At 41.4% G+C, this 18,155-nt stretch overlaps 1 protein-coding gene across 1 annotated transcript in view; it reads left to right on the plus strand.

The window, feature by feature from the left end:
• The window catches only part of GIPC2 (GIPC PDZ domain containing family member 2), a 67,792-nt gene that overhangs the window by 28,446 nt on the left and 21,191 nt on the right, over window positions 1-18,155 (plus strand). The window contains exon 3 of the mRNA XM_070405453.1: window positions 8,752-8,932. Coding sequence (XP_070261554.1) covers window positions 8,752-8,932 — 181 coding nt within the window. The remainder of the gene's footprint in view (window positions 1-8,751; window positions 8,933-18,155) is intronic.

The raw sequence follows: 18,155 nt of genomic DNA on the forward strand, positions 1-18,155 counted from the left end.
TACCGTATGCTACATTTGCTTTCTTCTTCTCTCTCTCACACATGTATTGTATGTACAGGCACACTCATAGACATATATGTAATTTCCCTGAACCATTTGAAAAAGTGGATTGCATATGTCATCTCTTTATCCCTTAATACTTCAGAATGTAGTTACTGAGCACAATGATGTTCTTTTATATATAACTACTAGAGGCCCGGTACATGGAATTCATGCACAGGAGGGGGGGGGTGTGTGTCCCTCAGCTCAGCCTGCACCCTTTCTAATCTGGGACCCCTTGGGGGATGTCTGACAGTCAGACATGCCTTTCACAATCCGGGACCGGGGCGGCTTTGCCTGGGCCACAGCCACAGGCACCCAGGACCAGGGGCAGGGCAGCTTTTCCAGGGCCCGGCTTTGTCAGGAAGGACGTCTGGAATGTCATCCAGAAGACATCTGGTCTAATTAGCATATTATCCTTTTATTGGTATAGATATTACAACTATGAAATTCAGGAAATCCGTCAGTGACAAATGCTTTTAAACTAATCTAATGTGTCCATATTGCAATTTCATCAGTTGTCCTAATAAATTCCTCTATAGCCCCCCCCCCCCCCCCCCCCGGTATAGGTCCAATATAGGATCATGGGTTTCATTTAGTTGTCATGTCTTTTTAGTCATCTTTATTCTAGAAAAGTTCCTCAGCCTTTTATATAATATCCCTCAATTTGGGCTTTTCTGATTTTTCCTCATGTTGAAAAGCAGGTTACGCATTTTTGGCAGGAAAATTAGATAAGTGATGTTGTGTCCTTCTCAGTGTACTACATCAGAAGGTGTGTTGCGTTGGTTTGTCTCATTTATGACGTTAATTTTTGTCACTTGTCTAAGTTAGTGTCTGCCAGCCTTATACACTGCAGAGTTAAATTTTCTTTTGCAGCAATTTGTAGGGAGATACTTTGAGATTATGAAAATATCCTGTTCTCTTACTTGTACCCCACAGATTTTGCATCTATTGGTAAGTTTTGCCTGAATCAGTCTTTACTATAATGGTTGCAAAATGGCAGTTTTTCTAATTTCATCATTCCTTATATATTTCTTTAAAACCTTCTTAATGATAAAAGCACTTCACTTATTTTTTGGCTTATCTATTATCAGCACGGACAGGTGGTTTCTTATTTTATTCAGTGGGTTATGGTCCCTTACTATCGTTTTTTAAAAAAATATATTTTATTGATTTTTCACAGAGAGGAAGGGAGAGAGATAGAGAGAGTTAGAAACATCGATGCGAGAGAAACATCGATCAGCTGCCTCTTGCACATTCCCCACCGGGGATGTGCCCACAACCCAGGTACATGCCCTTGACTGGAATCGAACCCAGGACCTCTCAGTCCGCAGGCCGACGCTCTATCCACTGAGCCAAACCGGTTTCGGCCCATTATTATTGTTTACTTTGATGCTGAAATCCTCTGAGAGTGGCCTTCAGGAAGCCCCTTCAGCTGCTCCTGTATCCTTTTGACATAGCTCCTGTCATTTTGGTGAGCAGTTCCTTCCTTTTGGCACAAAGATGTTCTAGTTTCATCTTATACGTTCTTTTCCCCAGGCCTGGAATCAACCATTTCTGTAAGGAGCTCTTGTTTTTTTAGTGAGGACTGATATTTCAAAATCAGAATTGGATACTTGTTGTACTCATTCATTGCTGCTGGAGTGTCAATGTTTCTAGGTCCTTTTAGGGGCAGGGTTAGAAAACATACATTTTAGAATTTATAAATTTACTAGAGGCCCGATGCACGAAATTCGTGCAAGAGTAGGCCTTCGCTGCCTCGATCCGCCCCTTGCAGCTGAGGCAGCTGCCTCAATCCTCCCTCGCAGCTGCAGATGCCTGGAACCTTCTCTTGCAGCCACGGTGGCTGCAGCCCCAGCTTCGTCCTGGAAGGATGTCCGGTCTAATTAGCATATTATGCTTTTATTATTGTAGATTATTATACTTCCAATTATATTCCTGTCCCACAGAGTTCTTCTAGGCTTCCCCATACTTTTCAAAATCATTAAAATACTTTCTCAGAATAGTTTTAGAATTGCTATATTCATACTGTGAAAAATAGGCCTATTAAGAAGAGTTTAGGATTTGTATGCATCTTTTGTCTTTAAACTAAATGGATGTATATAATCAAAGGATTCTATTCAAAAGTTTCTGGGAATTGGTTTTCTCCTGCTCCCACGGCCCACATAATTGTTATTCATTTGAAATACTGTTGATTCCAATTGCTTCTCTCAATTGAGGTTGAGTTATTCCTCTCATTCTTGTTGACTTATTTTTTTTCTGAATATGTAAAATATTAACATGATTCAAAAGTCAAAACTATGTTAAAAGATATTCAGAGATGCGTTACTCTCCCCCCCACTCACCCCTTCTATCCCACTACTCATTTCCCCCACTCGGTAGAAGTAATCAATTTCATTAATTTCTGGCTTACCATTCCCGAGTTTATTTTTGCCAAGATAAGCAGGAAAAAAAGGGACTTTGCAAGAGTTTAGCATGGTCCCTGTGCAAGGATGATATGCAATCTTCTCTGTATAGTTCCAGTTTTAGTGTATGTGCTGCTGAAGTGAGTATTTGATAAGCTTTTAGTGGTGGCTGGAAGTTGGGTAGGTTGAAGTCAGAGTAGGAGAGTGTGGTAGGGCTTCAGACAAGGGGAAGGTCAGGAGGGAGGATTCCATGCCTAGGAAGGCAGTGTAGTGTAATGCGTAGGAACATGACTTACAATCAGATAGGCCTGCTTTTAGTCTAGGTTTAACCACTCATTAACTTGCTGTGTGACCTTGGACAAGTCATTAAACCTCTCTATGCCTTCTCTCAAATGGGAATATTAGCACCTACTTTATAGGATTACTTAGGTATAAAATGATGACACATATGAAATGTTTTACATACTTATAATTGACTAGAGGCCTGATGCATGAAAACCATGCAGGAATAGGCCTTCCTTCCCCTTGCTGCTGGCACCGGCTTCTCTCTGGCACCCAGGACTTAGGCTTACCTGCGGCTGCCAGTAGGCACCCCAGACCAAGGCTTCCCATGCCTCACAGACCCGGCTTCGTTGGGAAGGTCGTCCGGAAGGACGTCTGGTCTAAATAGTATATTACCCTTCTATTATTATAGATAGCTAGTATCTGAATAATAGTAATAATAACACATCATCACATAATTAAGAGATGAGATCAATGCAGATAAATATATTGAATAGTTCTGTATGGTCCAAACTCTTCAGGTGAAAAGACAACAGACTTAAACATTTATGATTTTAGTACTGAAGTCTCAACATTTCCCAGGAAAAATTATATATATAATCAGTTAGAAAATTGAGTATATTTAAAGAACAAAATTTTTACATTCCTATAACATTTTAAGACTGGATTTGGCAAACATTTTCTATAAAGGGCTAGATAGTAAATATTTTAGGGTTCATTATAATTTAGGATCACACACTCTCTGTTGCAACTACTCAGCTCAGCCATTGCAGCACAGAAGCAGTTATATACAACACTTAAATGATGAGCATAGATGTATTCTAAATAAGTACAACCTTATCTATAGGCACTGTAATTTGAATTTAGTATAATTTTCACGTGTCACAACTATTCTCCCCCCTCCAACCATTTAAAATGTAAAAATCACTCATTTCTCATGAGCTATATAAAAACAAGTGGCTATATGAGCCATTGTTAGCTGCTTCCCTAGTTTAAGAGAAGACTTATACTTTGACTCAAAATAGAAATAAGGGCTTATACCAGGTGATTAAGGAATGAGGCTAAATTGACTTAAGAAAACTAAATTTATTTTGAATTAAGTGATTTATAAATAAACACAAAATGGTCATTATAGAATATCCTCTTGTAGAAATCTTTATGATTTGGGGTACTTTTACGTTAGTAGAATTAAGTCAATCACATTTTATGCAGCATGATCATTATTTTGAGAAATATGGTACTTATATATTTCTAACTTTTTGATTACTTAATTATCCAGAACTAATAATCAGCAAGGTTGGAAACATGCAAGTTCAAGGGGTCAGAGGGTTCTAGGATGGAGGTTAGAACCTGTGAGAAGAGGCATGTGAAGCCAGAAGAGAAGTAGTCATCTGAGGAATTAGCTAATGTTTGAGGTCCAGAAGCTGTGATATGGATGAAGAACAGCTTTAGGAGAAGTGAGCAAAAGTAAAGTGGAAAGGTGGGGTTGTCAAAAAAAGAGATTTGCAGAGTTCAAAGGTGATAGGCCATTTTCTCCTCCAGCTTTATTGATATATAATTGACATACATAACATTATGCAAGTTTAATATGCACAGCATATTGATTTGATACATTTATATATTGCCAAATGATTACCAAAGTGATAGATCATTTTGGACAGCTATAACCCAAAACTCTGCTCTTGGGGTCATCTCATCTGAATTTTTTTTTTTAAACTAGATATTTGATCTTGGGTTAGTTAGATCTGTCTGATTCTTAGTGTTTTGTGGAAAGAGCATGGCATTTTATAGTTATACCACTTCCATTTGAAACCCAATTCTGTTGTTTATTAGCTGTGTTATTTTGGGTAAGCCATGTTTCATTGTGCTTTGATTTCCTCATCCACTAATGGGATATTTATATTCCCCTCCTAGATTTGTTGAGAGGACTAAATGAAATAATTATTTACAAATGTGAATAAGGTTTCAGGACAGTATTGGGAGGGTCAGCACAGATCTCAAAGTTGCTGACCATGGCGGTGGGGCCTGCAGCTCAAACAACTTTGAATCTGGTGCTTAAGACTTTCGGGGGGTTGGGGGGATGGGAGGCCACGTTAGAGTTCTGCTGATACCTGTGATGAGAAGACAGAGTTCTGTAAATATATAGGGTGTAATAATGGAAGATACTATCATAATGTCTGAAATGGTTGGGAACCTCTAAGTTTAATAATGTTGTAAACTCCTATCTTCCAAAAAAAAATTTAATGTCTTCTTTGCTTTTTTCAGCATCAGCCTCCAAAGTCAGGTGAAGGAAAGTTCTGAGTGTTACAGTGAATGATATTAAGTGATGCAGTAAATATAAGTATAGAATTAATGCCTCTTTTTACCCTTTCCTAGTCCTTTGTGTCTGAGTAGCTCTTTTAGCAATATTATTAATCTCTATCAAATTATGGTTATGATTATCAAAGTATATTAGATTTCAGAAATTTGTCTCAATTGCCACTTCCTTCTTTATCTACTTAGGAAGCTAAGGCTCAGGTACATATAATTAATGTCTCCAATTTTGCTTCTGTATCTGGTTCACCTTATGGTACTCTTCCTCCAAGTTTCTTACGTTGACTTTCCTGTCTCTTCATCCCAGATCCGTATCTGCTGCCCGTGATGATTACATATGCTTTGACTTTTCTCTTGCTCACCTGGATTCTCACCTGCTGACTTCTGCCTCTCCTCCCTCTGTCTGGGCACTCTTCTGGTGGCTTCCGTGGCTATTCACAGGGCCAGGTGACCCTACATTTCTGTTACTCTGCCCTTTAATTTACCGGTAAGATTCATACAGGTCTTTAAAGAGTTTTATTTAGTTAGTTTTATATAACACTTATTTTTAACAAAATTATAACCATGTCTTAAATGAAAAATTATATGTAAAACTGAAAACTGTATGGTACAGTTGATTGAGAAAAATAGGTTCAGGATGTATCAAGAAATAATTTAGAATAAAAATTAAGAAAAAAGTCAAGAGTTACAGATTTTCACATTCTCTAGTGCTTTAAGAATGGTTAGGTGACAGAATATTAGGGATTTCTTTGGTTGAGAGTATTACAGATGTCCCCCATTACCCTCTCTTTGCCCACCCTCCACCTGGCTCCCACCCCACCCCAGGCCTTTTACCTCACCATTGTCTGTGTTTATGGGCTATGGAGATTTTTTGTTTGTTTGATCTTTGGATTCTAGTGTTCTGTTTAATCTGGCTTATGTTTCTGTGAGTAGTGTGTTGTAGTTACCCTTCTTTGTTTCCATAGCTTATAAGGCTAATGTGCACTTATAATAAAACAATGCCAGTTAGATTATGACATTTCTGGTTTCTTTGCTTTATAATGAACTATTGTAATAATATTGGTAAGTTCTGTTTGAATCAGCATTATTGTGTCATTGGCACAAAGCATAGTAACTATTACAATGAGCATAGCAGTGCTTTTAAAATTTCAGGGTAAAAAAGAAACCTGTTGTGAGTTTTGGAATATTAGTAATAAAATTTAAAAATTAAAAATGCCCAACTTTCCCAGGTTAGTCTTTTACAACTTTTTTTCTTTTGGCAATATTATGGAGAAGCTGGAGTACATTAGATCAATTTCTCTCTTAACTATTGTACACAGCGATCCATTAGCCAGCTGATTCAGATGTTATTCTTTCACCTGGCAAGAGTGAAGAGAGGCCCAGTGCACAAAATTTGTACACTGGCGGGGAGGGGTCCCTCAGCCTGGCCTGTGCCCTCTCACAGGGGATCGGGCCTAAGCTGGCAGTCGGACATCCTTAGTGCTGCTGCGGAGGTGGGAGAGGCTCCCACCACTGCCACTGTGCTCGCCAGCTGTGAGCTCGGCTTCAGATGAGCAGTGCTCCCCTTGTGGGAGTGCACTGACCACCAGGGGGCAGCTCCTACATTGAGCATCTGCCCCCTGTGGTCAGTGCGCATCATAGTGACCAGTTGTTCTGCCGTTTGGTCAATTTGCATATTAGCCTTTTATGCCTGTGGGATCAAGCCAAAACTGGCTCTTCGACACTCCCCGAGGGCGCAGGCCAGGCCGAGGGACCCCACCGGTGCACGATTGGAGCCGGGGAGGGACACGGGAGTTTGGCCAGCTGGGGAGGGACCGAGGGAGGGCTCCAGGGCATGTTCGGTCTGTCTTGCTCAGTCCTGATCAGCCAGACCCCAGCAGCAAGGTAACCTACCAGTCAGAGCGTCTGCCCCCTGGTGGACAGTGCATGTCAAAGCGACTGGTCAACCGGTCGACTGTCTGCCCCCTGTTGACCAGTGCACATCATAGCGAGCGGTTGAGCAGCCTTAGCATATCATTAGCATATTATGCTTTGATTGGTTAAACAGATGACCGATCAACTGGACACTTAGCATATTAGGCTTTTATTATATAGGATAGCAACAGCCCCTGGTATTCCTATCCTATTATTCCCAGGAAGGATTTGTGACACCTGAGGCTGATCATGGCCTTCATTTTGCTCCATTCCTTACCTCTGTGGAGGAACTTGTCCATCCTTTGCAGGGTTGTCACTTGTGCAGTTTTCTGGTGTTCCTGTTCCTAAAATTCCTTCAGAAATTCTTAGTGCTCTCTTAGGGAGTCTTAGCCCTCATTTCGAGGCTGTAGTATTATATCCGGATAAGATAGATTTAAGAATAATCAATTGAAATTTCTCTTTGACTCCTAAGTTCTCACCTAAAATATATGTGGGAAATCCTATCTAATAAAGAGGGAATATGCAAATTGAACATCACACTGTCACAAAGATGGCGACGCTCATAGCCATAATATGGTGGCGCCCAATCCCCTCAGCCCCGTCGGAGTCCCCAAGTCCTTTCAGCCATGTCGGGGCGGGGGAAGGTGGCAGGTGCCTGGTGCGGCCAGACCCGCCCTCAGCCCCCCAGCCACCTAGGGCCGGCCCAAGGTGCAGGCAAGCCTCAGATGTCAGCTGCCCAGCCACCTAGGGTCAGCCCAAGGCGCAGGCAAGCCTTGGATGTCGGCTGCCCAGCTGATGCCTGAGGCGCAGGAAAGCCTCCGATGTTGGCTGCCCAGCCACCCAGGGCCGCCCTAGGCTCAGGTCACCAGGGCCTGCTGAGACTTGTGCTGCCAGCAGTGGCAGCAGCAGAGGTGTGATGGGGGTGTCGCCTTCCCCTGATCGCTGGGTTGCCTTCCACCCTGAGGGCTCACGGACTGAGGGGGCAGGCCGCGCTGAGGGCCCCTCCCCCTCCAATGCATGAATTTTCATGCACCGGGCCTCTAGTGATGCTATAAAAATCATTTTTATTGGCTCCCCAAATGGTAAACACACCTGTCTTTTATTAAGTGTCAATTTTCTTAGCTAAGGTTGTATGAAGTCTTGAGTCATGGCATTTGTAGTGAAGGGTTAAAAAATATAGCCAGTAGAAAAAGCTCAAGTTCTGTTCTTATGTAATGGGCTTCATGTTGAAATGATTTAATAATCATTTATGGAGGGACTCTTCTCTGCAGGCATTGTGCTAGCTACAGGGCATACAATGGTGAATACAACCATCTCCATCCCCAAGATAAATAAACAATTGCATGGTGGTTATGTTGAACTTGGCAAATTACTTGATCTCCCTAAGTCTCAATTTTCCTGAGACATGAGACTCTCATTAAGGTTGTTAAAATTAAATGAGGTAGTAAATGTAAAGTGCTTAGCTTAGAGCTCAGCATATATAGCAAAAAGTACTGCAGAAGCATGATGAGAGTGATACCTTACCTAATCTCGGGGGAGTGGGCTGGAGAAGATGTCAGGAGGAGCTTCTCAGAGGAGGTGGTGGCTGGGATGGAGCTGAATTCTAAATGATAAGAAAGAAGAAGAATGGGTGGAGGTAAGATGGTTGTCTTTTGTTGCTTGGTCTTCCATCTTTAACTGAGCATTAAATTGCATTGTTAATATGTTAATATAGTGTATGTTATGTCTCAAGAAGATGAAAAGTAATGTTACAAAGTTCTATTTTACATTAAGCAATATCCTTAATTTTTTTTTTCAGAGAATTAAAGAGGGCAGCTTAATTGACTCAGTTAAAACAATCTGTGTGGGAGATCATATTGAATCCATAAATGGAGAAAATATTGTTGGGTGGCGTCATTTTGATGTTGCTAAGAAGTTAAAGGAATTAAAGAAAGAGGAACTCTTTACCATGAAGTTAATAGAACCTAAGAAGGCATTTGGTAAGTTGGTTTTATGTGTGTGTGTGTGTGTGTGTGTGTGTGAATATTCCTTACCCTGGACATCTTTCTTTTTTAAAATCACTTTATTACCACTATTTATATACTTTTCTCTTTGTGCTGAATTGTTTTTTTTCTTTTACAGTTTCTATTTATAAGTGTTTTCAATTACCGTTTATATTTAATATTATTTTATATTAGTTTCAGATGTACAGTAGAGTGGTTAGATACTTGTCCCCCTGAAATTTCCAGTTTCCTTGACGTAACTCTCTAAGGGAAATGAGTACTGTGGTGTGGTGCCACGTGCTTCTGGTGTATCATTTAAGAACATAGGAAATAATAGATAGTACTACTTATAAGGAAAACAAACATTGAAGGACAAAAAAATGGCCTAGAAGGACATTCTCTAAAAGAGGCATTTGGAGTTACAGAGTCTTTGAGTTTGATGTGGTTGTTCCAAGCCAAGAACTGCACAATGTGTTGTGTTCATCTTCCTAAGCAGTTTGATTTTTATTAAGTTCTTAAACTATATTAGCTGTCATTCCTGGACCACAATAGCAAAAACTTTAGTTACACACAGAAGTGGTATTTAAAATAGTTGTCTAGTCTATTTTAAAGACTTTTCCTCCTTTGGCATTCTGAATTGGCAGGGTGGGATGGTATGAAATTACTTTGGTGTGACATCTGTACTTGCTTGGTTTTAGCCATGGCAGCTGTGTTCCAGCTCTTGTTCAAACCCCCAGGGCCATCTCCTCTCCAGGAAAAGGTGCCAGCTTCTCTCAGTACCCAGCACTATTTTAATAAGCTGAGTGACGGCCTAGTGTTCATCAGTGTGAAAATATCTTCAGAATTATTCTGGGCCTGCCCTTACTCATCCATGACCCCACCCACTTGGTGTTCTTTCCTTTGCTCAGGGAACAGAAATATTCCTTGTGGCTTCTCTAATGGCTCTTTTCTCAGGGTAGTTAATGACCATGATGGGAGGATGCAGTGGGTCTGGGGAATTACGCTTCTTCCTTGAGCAAGGAAGTGGCAGATCCTAGCCATATGGATTTGGAAAATGTTTTCTGCTTCCATGTGATTCTGTGTCTTTTAATAGAAATACAGTATAGGTTATATTACTTGTGGGAGACAGAGTTCCAAGAAGATGTAAGGAAAGAATGCTTTATTAGGTGCTGCTCTGGGGGGACCACTATAGAAACCCGGCTATGGATAAGGTAATGCTGCGTGGTGCATTGCAGCATCTGAGCTCGCTTCTCACAGAGGAAGGTGGGACAGCACTTGTTTCTTTGGAAGTGGCTTTGCTTGGTAACCAACTTCCCAGGCGTCACAGTACATAAATTGATAGCACGTAGACAGTTTGAGAGAAATAGTATTTGATTGATTGATTTATTATTTAAAAATTTTTTTATTGACTTCAGAGAGGAAGGGAGAGGGAGAGATAGAAACATCAATGATGAGAGAGAATTATTGATCAACTGCCTCCTGCATGCCCCACACTGGGGATTGAGTACACAACCCAGGCATATGCCATGACCAGGAATCGAACCGTGACCTCCTGGTTCATAGGTCGATGCTCAACCACTGAGCCATGCTGGCTGGGCAGAAATAGTATTTGATTTAGACTCTGTAAGTCAAAGTCATTCTCATAGTACAGCCCAAGGAATATAATTTTCTTTCCACATTTATCTCTGCCTCATATTATTCTTGTTTTCCAGAGTTAACCTTTTCCTATGTTTTCTTTGTTGCCTCCTAAGAATTCCACGAACAGACTTGAGAAGAACACTGGGCACGATTTTCCTAAAGAAGGTATATTATTTCAGCATCCTAAATTCTGCTGGTGCTGTGGGTTAGGATACCTGGAGGTTGATATTGGAGCAGTGACAGATTTTCATTTTCCAAGGCTTCAATGGCAGTTTATCTTAACACAACATAAGCCTGCTGGCTTACATGCATTTTCCACTCTGTGGGTTGGTCCTTGCCTCTGGGCCCCAGCCTGGGGACTTTTCTCTTAGATGTAGGCCTTACTGCACTGCCCATTCTTCAGCCCTTAATTTTGCAGTTTATCTTTTTGCCTCTGAGATAAAGGCAACACTAGTTTGTTCCACATCCTCTGGCTTCATCTCAGCACATTGCTCGTTGCCAGGGAGAGAGCATATACACATCTGGAGGTACTTGGTGACTAGGCTTCCCCTAATTCTCTTGGTCCTAATCTTACTTTTTGCTATGTTTTCTTCCTTCCTTTGTTTTTCTAGCATTATCCTTGATGCATTGACTCAAATTTCATATTTTGTTTTTATTTTAAATAATTATTTGACTCTCTGCCATCTTGGATTTCTACCAGGAGAAAGGGCCAGTCTAGGTGAGGTAGAATTTTCTCTTTTCTGATTCAAATAGGCCATATTGGCTGAAGCTAAGTCATTTCTGGGATTTTACCAAAAGCTGAGAGAAATGGCCATACACTCCAGCATTTTACTACCAATTTCCCTAAAGATTTAGCCTCAGAAGCATGTGAACTGTGTGTCCCAAAATACAGGAGGGAGTAGTGTAGTTAACTGCCTTGTAATGGAGTAACATGGATGATGAACACAACTCAGCTATGAAGAGGGGCATCCTTCCTACCTGCTCCTGTTTCCATAATTAGTTCTACCACTAGTCATATCCCACTTCTAGGGGCCATTATATGTGTCAAGATTTAAAATATATATTTTTTTTATTGATTTTTTACAGAGACGAAGGGAGAGGGATAGAGAGTAAGAAACATCGATGAGAGAGAAACATCAATCAGCTGCCTCCTGCACACTCCCTACTGGGGATATGCCCGCAACGAAGGTACATGCCCTTGACTGGAATCGAACCTGGAACCCTTCAGTCTGCAGGCCGATGCTCTATCCAGTGAGCCAAACTGGTTAGGGCTGAGCTGAATCTTAAAAGAGGCTTGCTCAATGAACAAATTAGGGAAGGTTGTCCTAGGGAGTAGGAACAGAATAAGCAAATATGCAAAGGTCTGGAGCAGTATTATATATCTGGGAATATGATGATGCATGTCAATGTGATTGGAATACAGGTTATAGGTGGTGGTGTGGCAAGAAATGAAGCTCAAGAGTCAGTGGGCCCCTAATTATCAAGGGTCTTATTATGAAGACTAGAGGCCCCATGAACAAAATTTGTGCATGAGTAGGCCTTTGCAGCCCCAGCTTTGTCCAGAAGGTTGTCTGGAAGGTCATCCGGAAGGTCATCGGAGGGTCATTAAGCTGTTTGGCTGTTAGGTTGATTTGCATATTATGCTTTTATTATTATAGATAAAGAGTAGGCAATGGAAAACTAGTGAAGGATTTTAGGTAGGGGAGTAACATGATGAGACTTGGATTTTAGAAAGATTTTTTGAAGACTATGTCAGACTGTGGGATGGGCTATGAGTTAGAGGTTAGGACATCCATAAAGATTCAATTGTGTTACTTGAGGAGAAGAAAAAGAAATTATGAACTTAGACATGGAAATAAGAAATGGTTTGGAGGAATAGACAATGGTTTGCTGGAGCCATTTGTGCATAACTCTTTTCAGCTTCACGTTCAATGACATCAAGTTAGTTGTTTGAAATTGGCTATGGTGGGGTGTTTACATCACAGAAATGAGCAAGTGCTGTAAATGGGAGCTTGGTAGCCTGGAGAGGTGATTGTTAAATATTTACCTGCATACCACTCGATGTTAAGAAGGTAGAATTAGTTACCCATTGGAAGTAGAGGTAAAGGAAAAGAAATTGCAAATGATGACTCATGGATTTTTTGCTTGTGTGAGGGACTGAGTGTTGTGCTATTCTTTGAAATGAAGAATTCTTTTAAAAAAGATTTGAGTGAGGAGATAGAGAAGAAGTTAAACTTATAGTACAATTTTGGGCCTTAAGAATTTGAAATCTGTGGGGCAATTCAGTTGGAAATGTGCAAGAGGTAGAGGGATGTTGAGAACAGGGGTCTAGGGAATGGGGTTTATGAGTACCGTTGTATGCTGTTTAACAACAGGGATACATTTTGAGAAGTGTTATTAGGCGACTTTGTGGTTGTGCTGACATCGGAGTGCCCTTGCACAAACGTAGATGGTATAGCCCACTACACACCTAAGCTACACGTTATGGCCTATTTCTCTATAGGCGAGGAAAAATAAACTCTCCTTTATTCTTTGAGTTGTTGGGTTTTAGGTAGGGGGCCTCGATTTCCCCTCAGGAGCAGGGGAAGGTGGAGAAGCTCTGAGGGCCAATTGGGGCCAGCAGCCGCCACTTGCACCTGTTGATGGCGCCAGCAGCAGGTGCGAGTGCTGGGCGGGACTGTGGTGTGCAGAAGCAAAGAATTTTCAGTAACCACCAGAGACTCCCCCTAATGACAGCGACTGGCGCCCCACCTTTGTCTGGAGCCCCTGCTCACCTGCTCCACCATCCTGCTGCAGCCGCTGCCCGCCATGTTCCACGCTCTGCTGCCTGCTGCCAACACCCACCATGTTCTGTGTGCGCCCCCTGGTGGTCAGCACACGTCATAGTGACCGGTTGTCCGGTTGTTCCGCCGTTTTGTCTATTGGCATATTAGGGTATTATACATATAAATGTGTGTGTATCTATAGCTATCTACCTAGATATAGATATTGTACACATATGGGTCATGATATAATGCACATATTTCTCACTCTGTGTCATTGCAAAAAACATTTGAAAGCCACTGGTTTAAATGACTCCCTATTGAAAGTCTGTAGTTTAATGGGAATGCTCCCATATCCAGCATGGTTTCTCTTGGTCAGCTGCTTTCTGATCCAAATTTTCCTTCTTCTAGCCATGAACTGATGGCAACCATCCCAGTCCTTATCAAGTAGCGGCTGGAATGTCTCTGGTGCTATTTTCTTTCTTTCTTTTTTTTTTTCAAGTGCATGGCTCACTTCCTTCCCTCTTTTGCCAATGAAAAGGAACATGTCTCCACAATGAGCTCAACGCTGCAGAGTTTGCCCTGTAAACCCAGATTTTCCCAAGGCTATGAAAATTCACTCTTTCATTTAACTGGCTTTAGGACCAGACTAGCTCAACTAGTTTGTTTTCCTATGAGGCCTTTTAATGGCAGAAAAATAATTATTAAATGTATGAGGCTTTGATTCCATTTTACTTAGAGGAGTCTCCGTTTGGTTTATCCTGGAGACTTTTGAAAGTTTGCAGTTGTTGCTCTTCATGGAAAGAGGTTTGTGGAAAGAGGCCTGAAAGTGAGAAAGGGAATTGAAAGAAAGTTTACTTCCTAAAGCACGGATAGTCTTTATTTTGGGGTTAGATTTTGTAACAGCCCTCTGGCCTCTGTCTTCTTTTAGAGGCTTCATTTCTGTGCTATGTGTCCATCGGAATAGGATGTTCAGTATGTGAATTATGTTTGAGTCATTCACAGCTGGAAAACTCGGACCTCAGCTTAGTGATTCAGCTTAATTGATGCACTCGTTTTTAAAGATTAAATACATATGATTTTAAAGAGAAACTCTGGCTTTTAAGTTTTGTATGGCTTTTTAGATATCTCAAACATTAGATATTTCAAACTTTCTATTATTCATGCTATTTCAAACGACAAATGTTTGTGGTGCTTCTTCATATGTATTGAACTCTACCAGGTATCCTGGGGAATATGGACAAAGTTACAAAAGGACAACAAAAGTGCAAGTCATTAAGTGCATACACTCCGCCACATACGGCTGTGTGATAATGTGACATCAGGTGAATGAAATTAACCTTTCTTTGCTTTGGTTTCCTTACACATAAAACTGAAGATGATGACTACCACACTGGGCTGCTGTGAGTTTTAAAATGATAAACATCTGTAAACAGTCACAGAATAGTCCTTAATGCAGAGTAAGTCCAATAAGAGTGAGCTGATATTACTACTGTTATTATGAAGGTGTAACCTTTTCTTTAAGTAGTAAATTTAGAAACAAGATGAACCTACATGAAACAGGAAAAACAATGTGGGTGAGTTGCTGATTAGCAAGTGTTTGTTGAGAATTCTGGTACGCTTCCAGATCCTGGAAAGACAGATGGTAATATCACATCTCATATCAAATAGTGAAATATATCAGTCTATCATTGTCATAGCTGCGATTTACTTTTCTAAGTACTTGCTAAGTAGAAAATCATTTAATCCTTACAACCATTCTAGAAGGGTAAGCAGTTTGTTCCAGGTTCTGGAGCTAGCTGGCAAGTGAAGGAGGCAGGCTTCTAACCTAGGCAGCGAGTCTCTGGAGCCAGCTCTCTCAGAACTATTATGTTGTTACCACATTCGTTGTCCTCCAGGAGCTTACAATTTACATAAAGGAGCGGGTGCGTTAAGAATCAAGTAATCAGAAGAGGGGACATCTGGAATACCTTCAACAGTAAACATAGATTAAAAAGAAAAAGAATCAAGTAATTGCCCTGGCTCAGGTAGCTCAGTTGATTAAAAATGTTGTCCCCATACATCAAGGCTGCGGGTTCGATCCCCGATGAGGGCACATACAAAAATCAACCTGTAAGTACATAAATAAGTGGAACAAAAAAATCACTCTCTCTCTCTCTCTCTCTCTCTCTCCCTTCCTCTCTCTCTCAAACCAATAAAAAAAAAGAATCAAATAATTCTATTAATAGCAGTGATAGCTACCATTTATTGGATGCTTATTAGAAGCAATATGGTCTTGTGGTCTAGAACATAGACTCTGGGTTTAATTTCTCCCTCTGCTGCTGATTACCTGTGTGATCTTAGACTAGTTACTTACTCCCTCTATGCCTGTTTACTAATCCATAAAGTGTTGTGAGGATTAAATGAGTTAATGTATGTAAAGTACTCAGGATAGTGCTTGGCACATAGTGCTACACGAATGTTAGTCATTGCTACAAGGACTACTACTCTTAGGGCCTGATTTAATCCTCATGCCATTCCTATGAAGTTTTCCAGATAAGTGACTGAGGCTTGGGCAATTAAATACCTCACTGAGGTCACGCAGTGGTGGGCGGGAAGTGCAAGGATAACACTCCAGTCCTCTTTGCTCCCCAGGCTGGTGCTCGGAACGTTATGTGTTACTGCCTTTTTAGAACTGTGCTATGTATTGTAATGCAGATTTAAGCAAAGTGGAATTCCACTGACCTGTCCATGACTGGGAGTGGTTCTAAGGCTTAGAGTGTGAGGGTGGCTGGGAGAAGTGGTACTATTGGGAAGGACTTCCCCAAAGAGAAAGCCATGGGACAGATGACGTTTGGCAGGTCCCACTATTATCAGGGACCCGTGTCGCGTTCCCATGTAACTTCCCTTGCGAGGTGACAGGACATCCAACAGAGTTGCATAGGGATGTTCGAGCTGTAAGAGCTGTGGCCTTGCAACCTGAGGCGAAAGACTCCCTGTGCCCTGGGCTTGGCACACTGACTTCGACAGAGAGCTTCAGAGTAGAATCCCTGTACACTGAGCCTAAAATCAGCCCTCCAGATCCTGAGAAGGGGAGAGACTTCTCAAGCCTGACCAAGAATCAATTTCTTGCCAAACCTGTGGTGCAGGAAGCTTCAAGTCAGGTTCAGTCTGACATTTCTTTTTTTCCAGAATTGTGGAGTAAAATTTAAATCCACTGCAGAAATTTCAATGGGTGTTCAGAAAAGGGAAAGATACCAGCAGGCTGGACTAGGTGAGAAAGATTCCTAGAGAAGATTGCACTTGAACTTGGCCGTGGGGCCTGGGAAAAGTATAGACAAGGAAGGATGGTTTCCTATGGGAAGTGTCCAGGACAGTAACGAGTCTAGCCTTGGAGGGACTGCAGCAAATCAGACTGCAAAAGTAGCTCCAATGGCCCCTGTGAGACTGAGACGGCCCCTGGGAAGCTGAGAAAAATACCACATGAACTCACTCATTTATGGATAATAAGGACCATTATAGACTGAGGAACAAAAATGGATACAGAGGCAGAGCAGCATTGAGCAGACTGTCAAACTACAGTGGGAACCCTGGGAAGGGTTGAGGGGGGTAGGAGATCAACCGAAGGACTTATATGCATGCATATGAGAATAACTAATGGACATAAGACACTGGGGGGTGGGGGAAGCCGGGGGAATGTCAAGGGGGGGCGGCGGAGGAGACATGTGTAATATTCTTTGTAATACTTTAAGAAATAAAAAAAAAAAGACAGGAAAAAAAAAAAGTAGCTCCAGGCCCTAGTAAGAGGAGCTCAGAAAACTAGGAGGGGGACCTGAGCTTGTCTTAGGGGATAATAGGGAGTCATTTTGATATGAGAGCTGAAGAATGACATGATAAAATAGATTTTAAGGAAGTAAGCCCAGAGGGACAATGAAGCCATATTTGATTAGAGGAGAAGCCATGTAAGAGGCCGCTGCAACAGTCCAGGGGTAAATAATAAGGGCTGGGATTAGGGGCAGCAGTGGGAATTCAAAGAAAAGAAAAAATCCTGGGTAATAATGTAAAGGCAGAAATGGGGTTGAGGTACATTGATGATCCTTAGCTAAAGCAGACAGGAAAGTTGAGAAGAAGCAAATGTGACTCCCCGGATTTCTACCTTGAGAGCCTGTGATAAAAGTGATCATTGGAAATGAGGCAGTCGGGGTGTAGGGATGGTTTGGGGAATGTCAGGGAGAAAAGTTCAGTTTGAGATGTTTTGCATTTTATCTGACAGTGGCACTCTTTTTCTTTTTTTGGCGAAGGTTTAAAGTGCTCACAATGACAAATTTTGCAACTTAATCTTTTTATGTTAGAGCTTGTTCTGATATCTAGTTAGACATGTGTTTGGCATCTACCACAAAGACAGTATGGAAAAAGATAAATGAAGAGCAAGTTCTTTTGTGGGGTGTGGCAGATGTGTTAGATGAATTCTGAGTGTAACTGATACGTGTGTGTCCAATGTAAAGACCCAGCTGGACAAATACCCTGGCTAAATATGCACTCTTTTCTGCTCTAATTGTTGTTGGCCTAAGAATATCCAAACTTGCAGAGAATTTTTATAAAAATTTACTTGAGCCAAGCAGAGGGTACAACATGCCTAGAAGCAAGATCTCAAGTGACTGAGAAAAATGCTTCTCAGTAAGACCATTGCACCTTCTTTTCTGCATTTGGAATTAAGGAGGGAACGAAGGGAAGATTACTGAAGATGAGAGAAAGCAAGGTGTGGATTGGATTACAGGATAGTTAACAGGGTTATGTGCGCTTTGGAGGGTGGTTTCTCTTCTGAGGGGTCTGATGAGAGG

This window comes from Myotis yumanensis, unplaced genomic scaffold (genome assembly GCF_028538775.1).
Source record: "Myotis yumanensis isolate MYYU_CA2020_CCGP unplaced genomic scaffold, mMyoYum1.0.hap1 SCAF_2, whole genome shotgun sequence".
NCBI lineage: Eukaryota > Metazoa > Chordata > Mammalia > Chiroptera > Vespertilionidae > Myotis > Myotis yumanensis.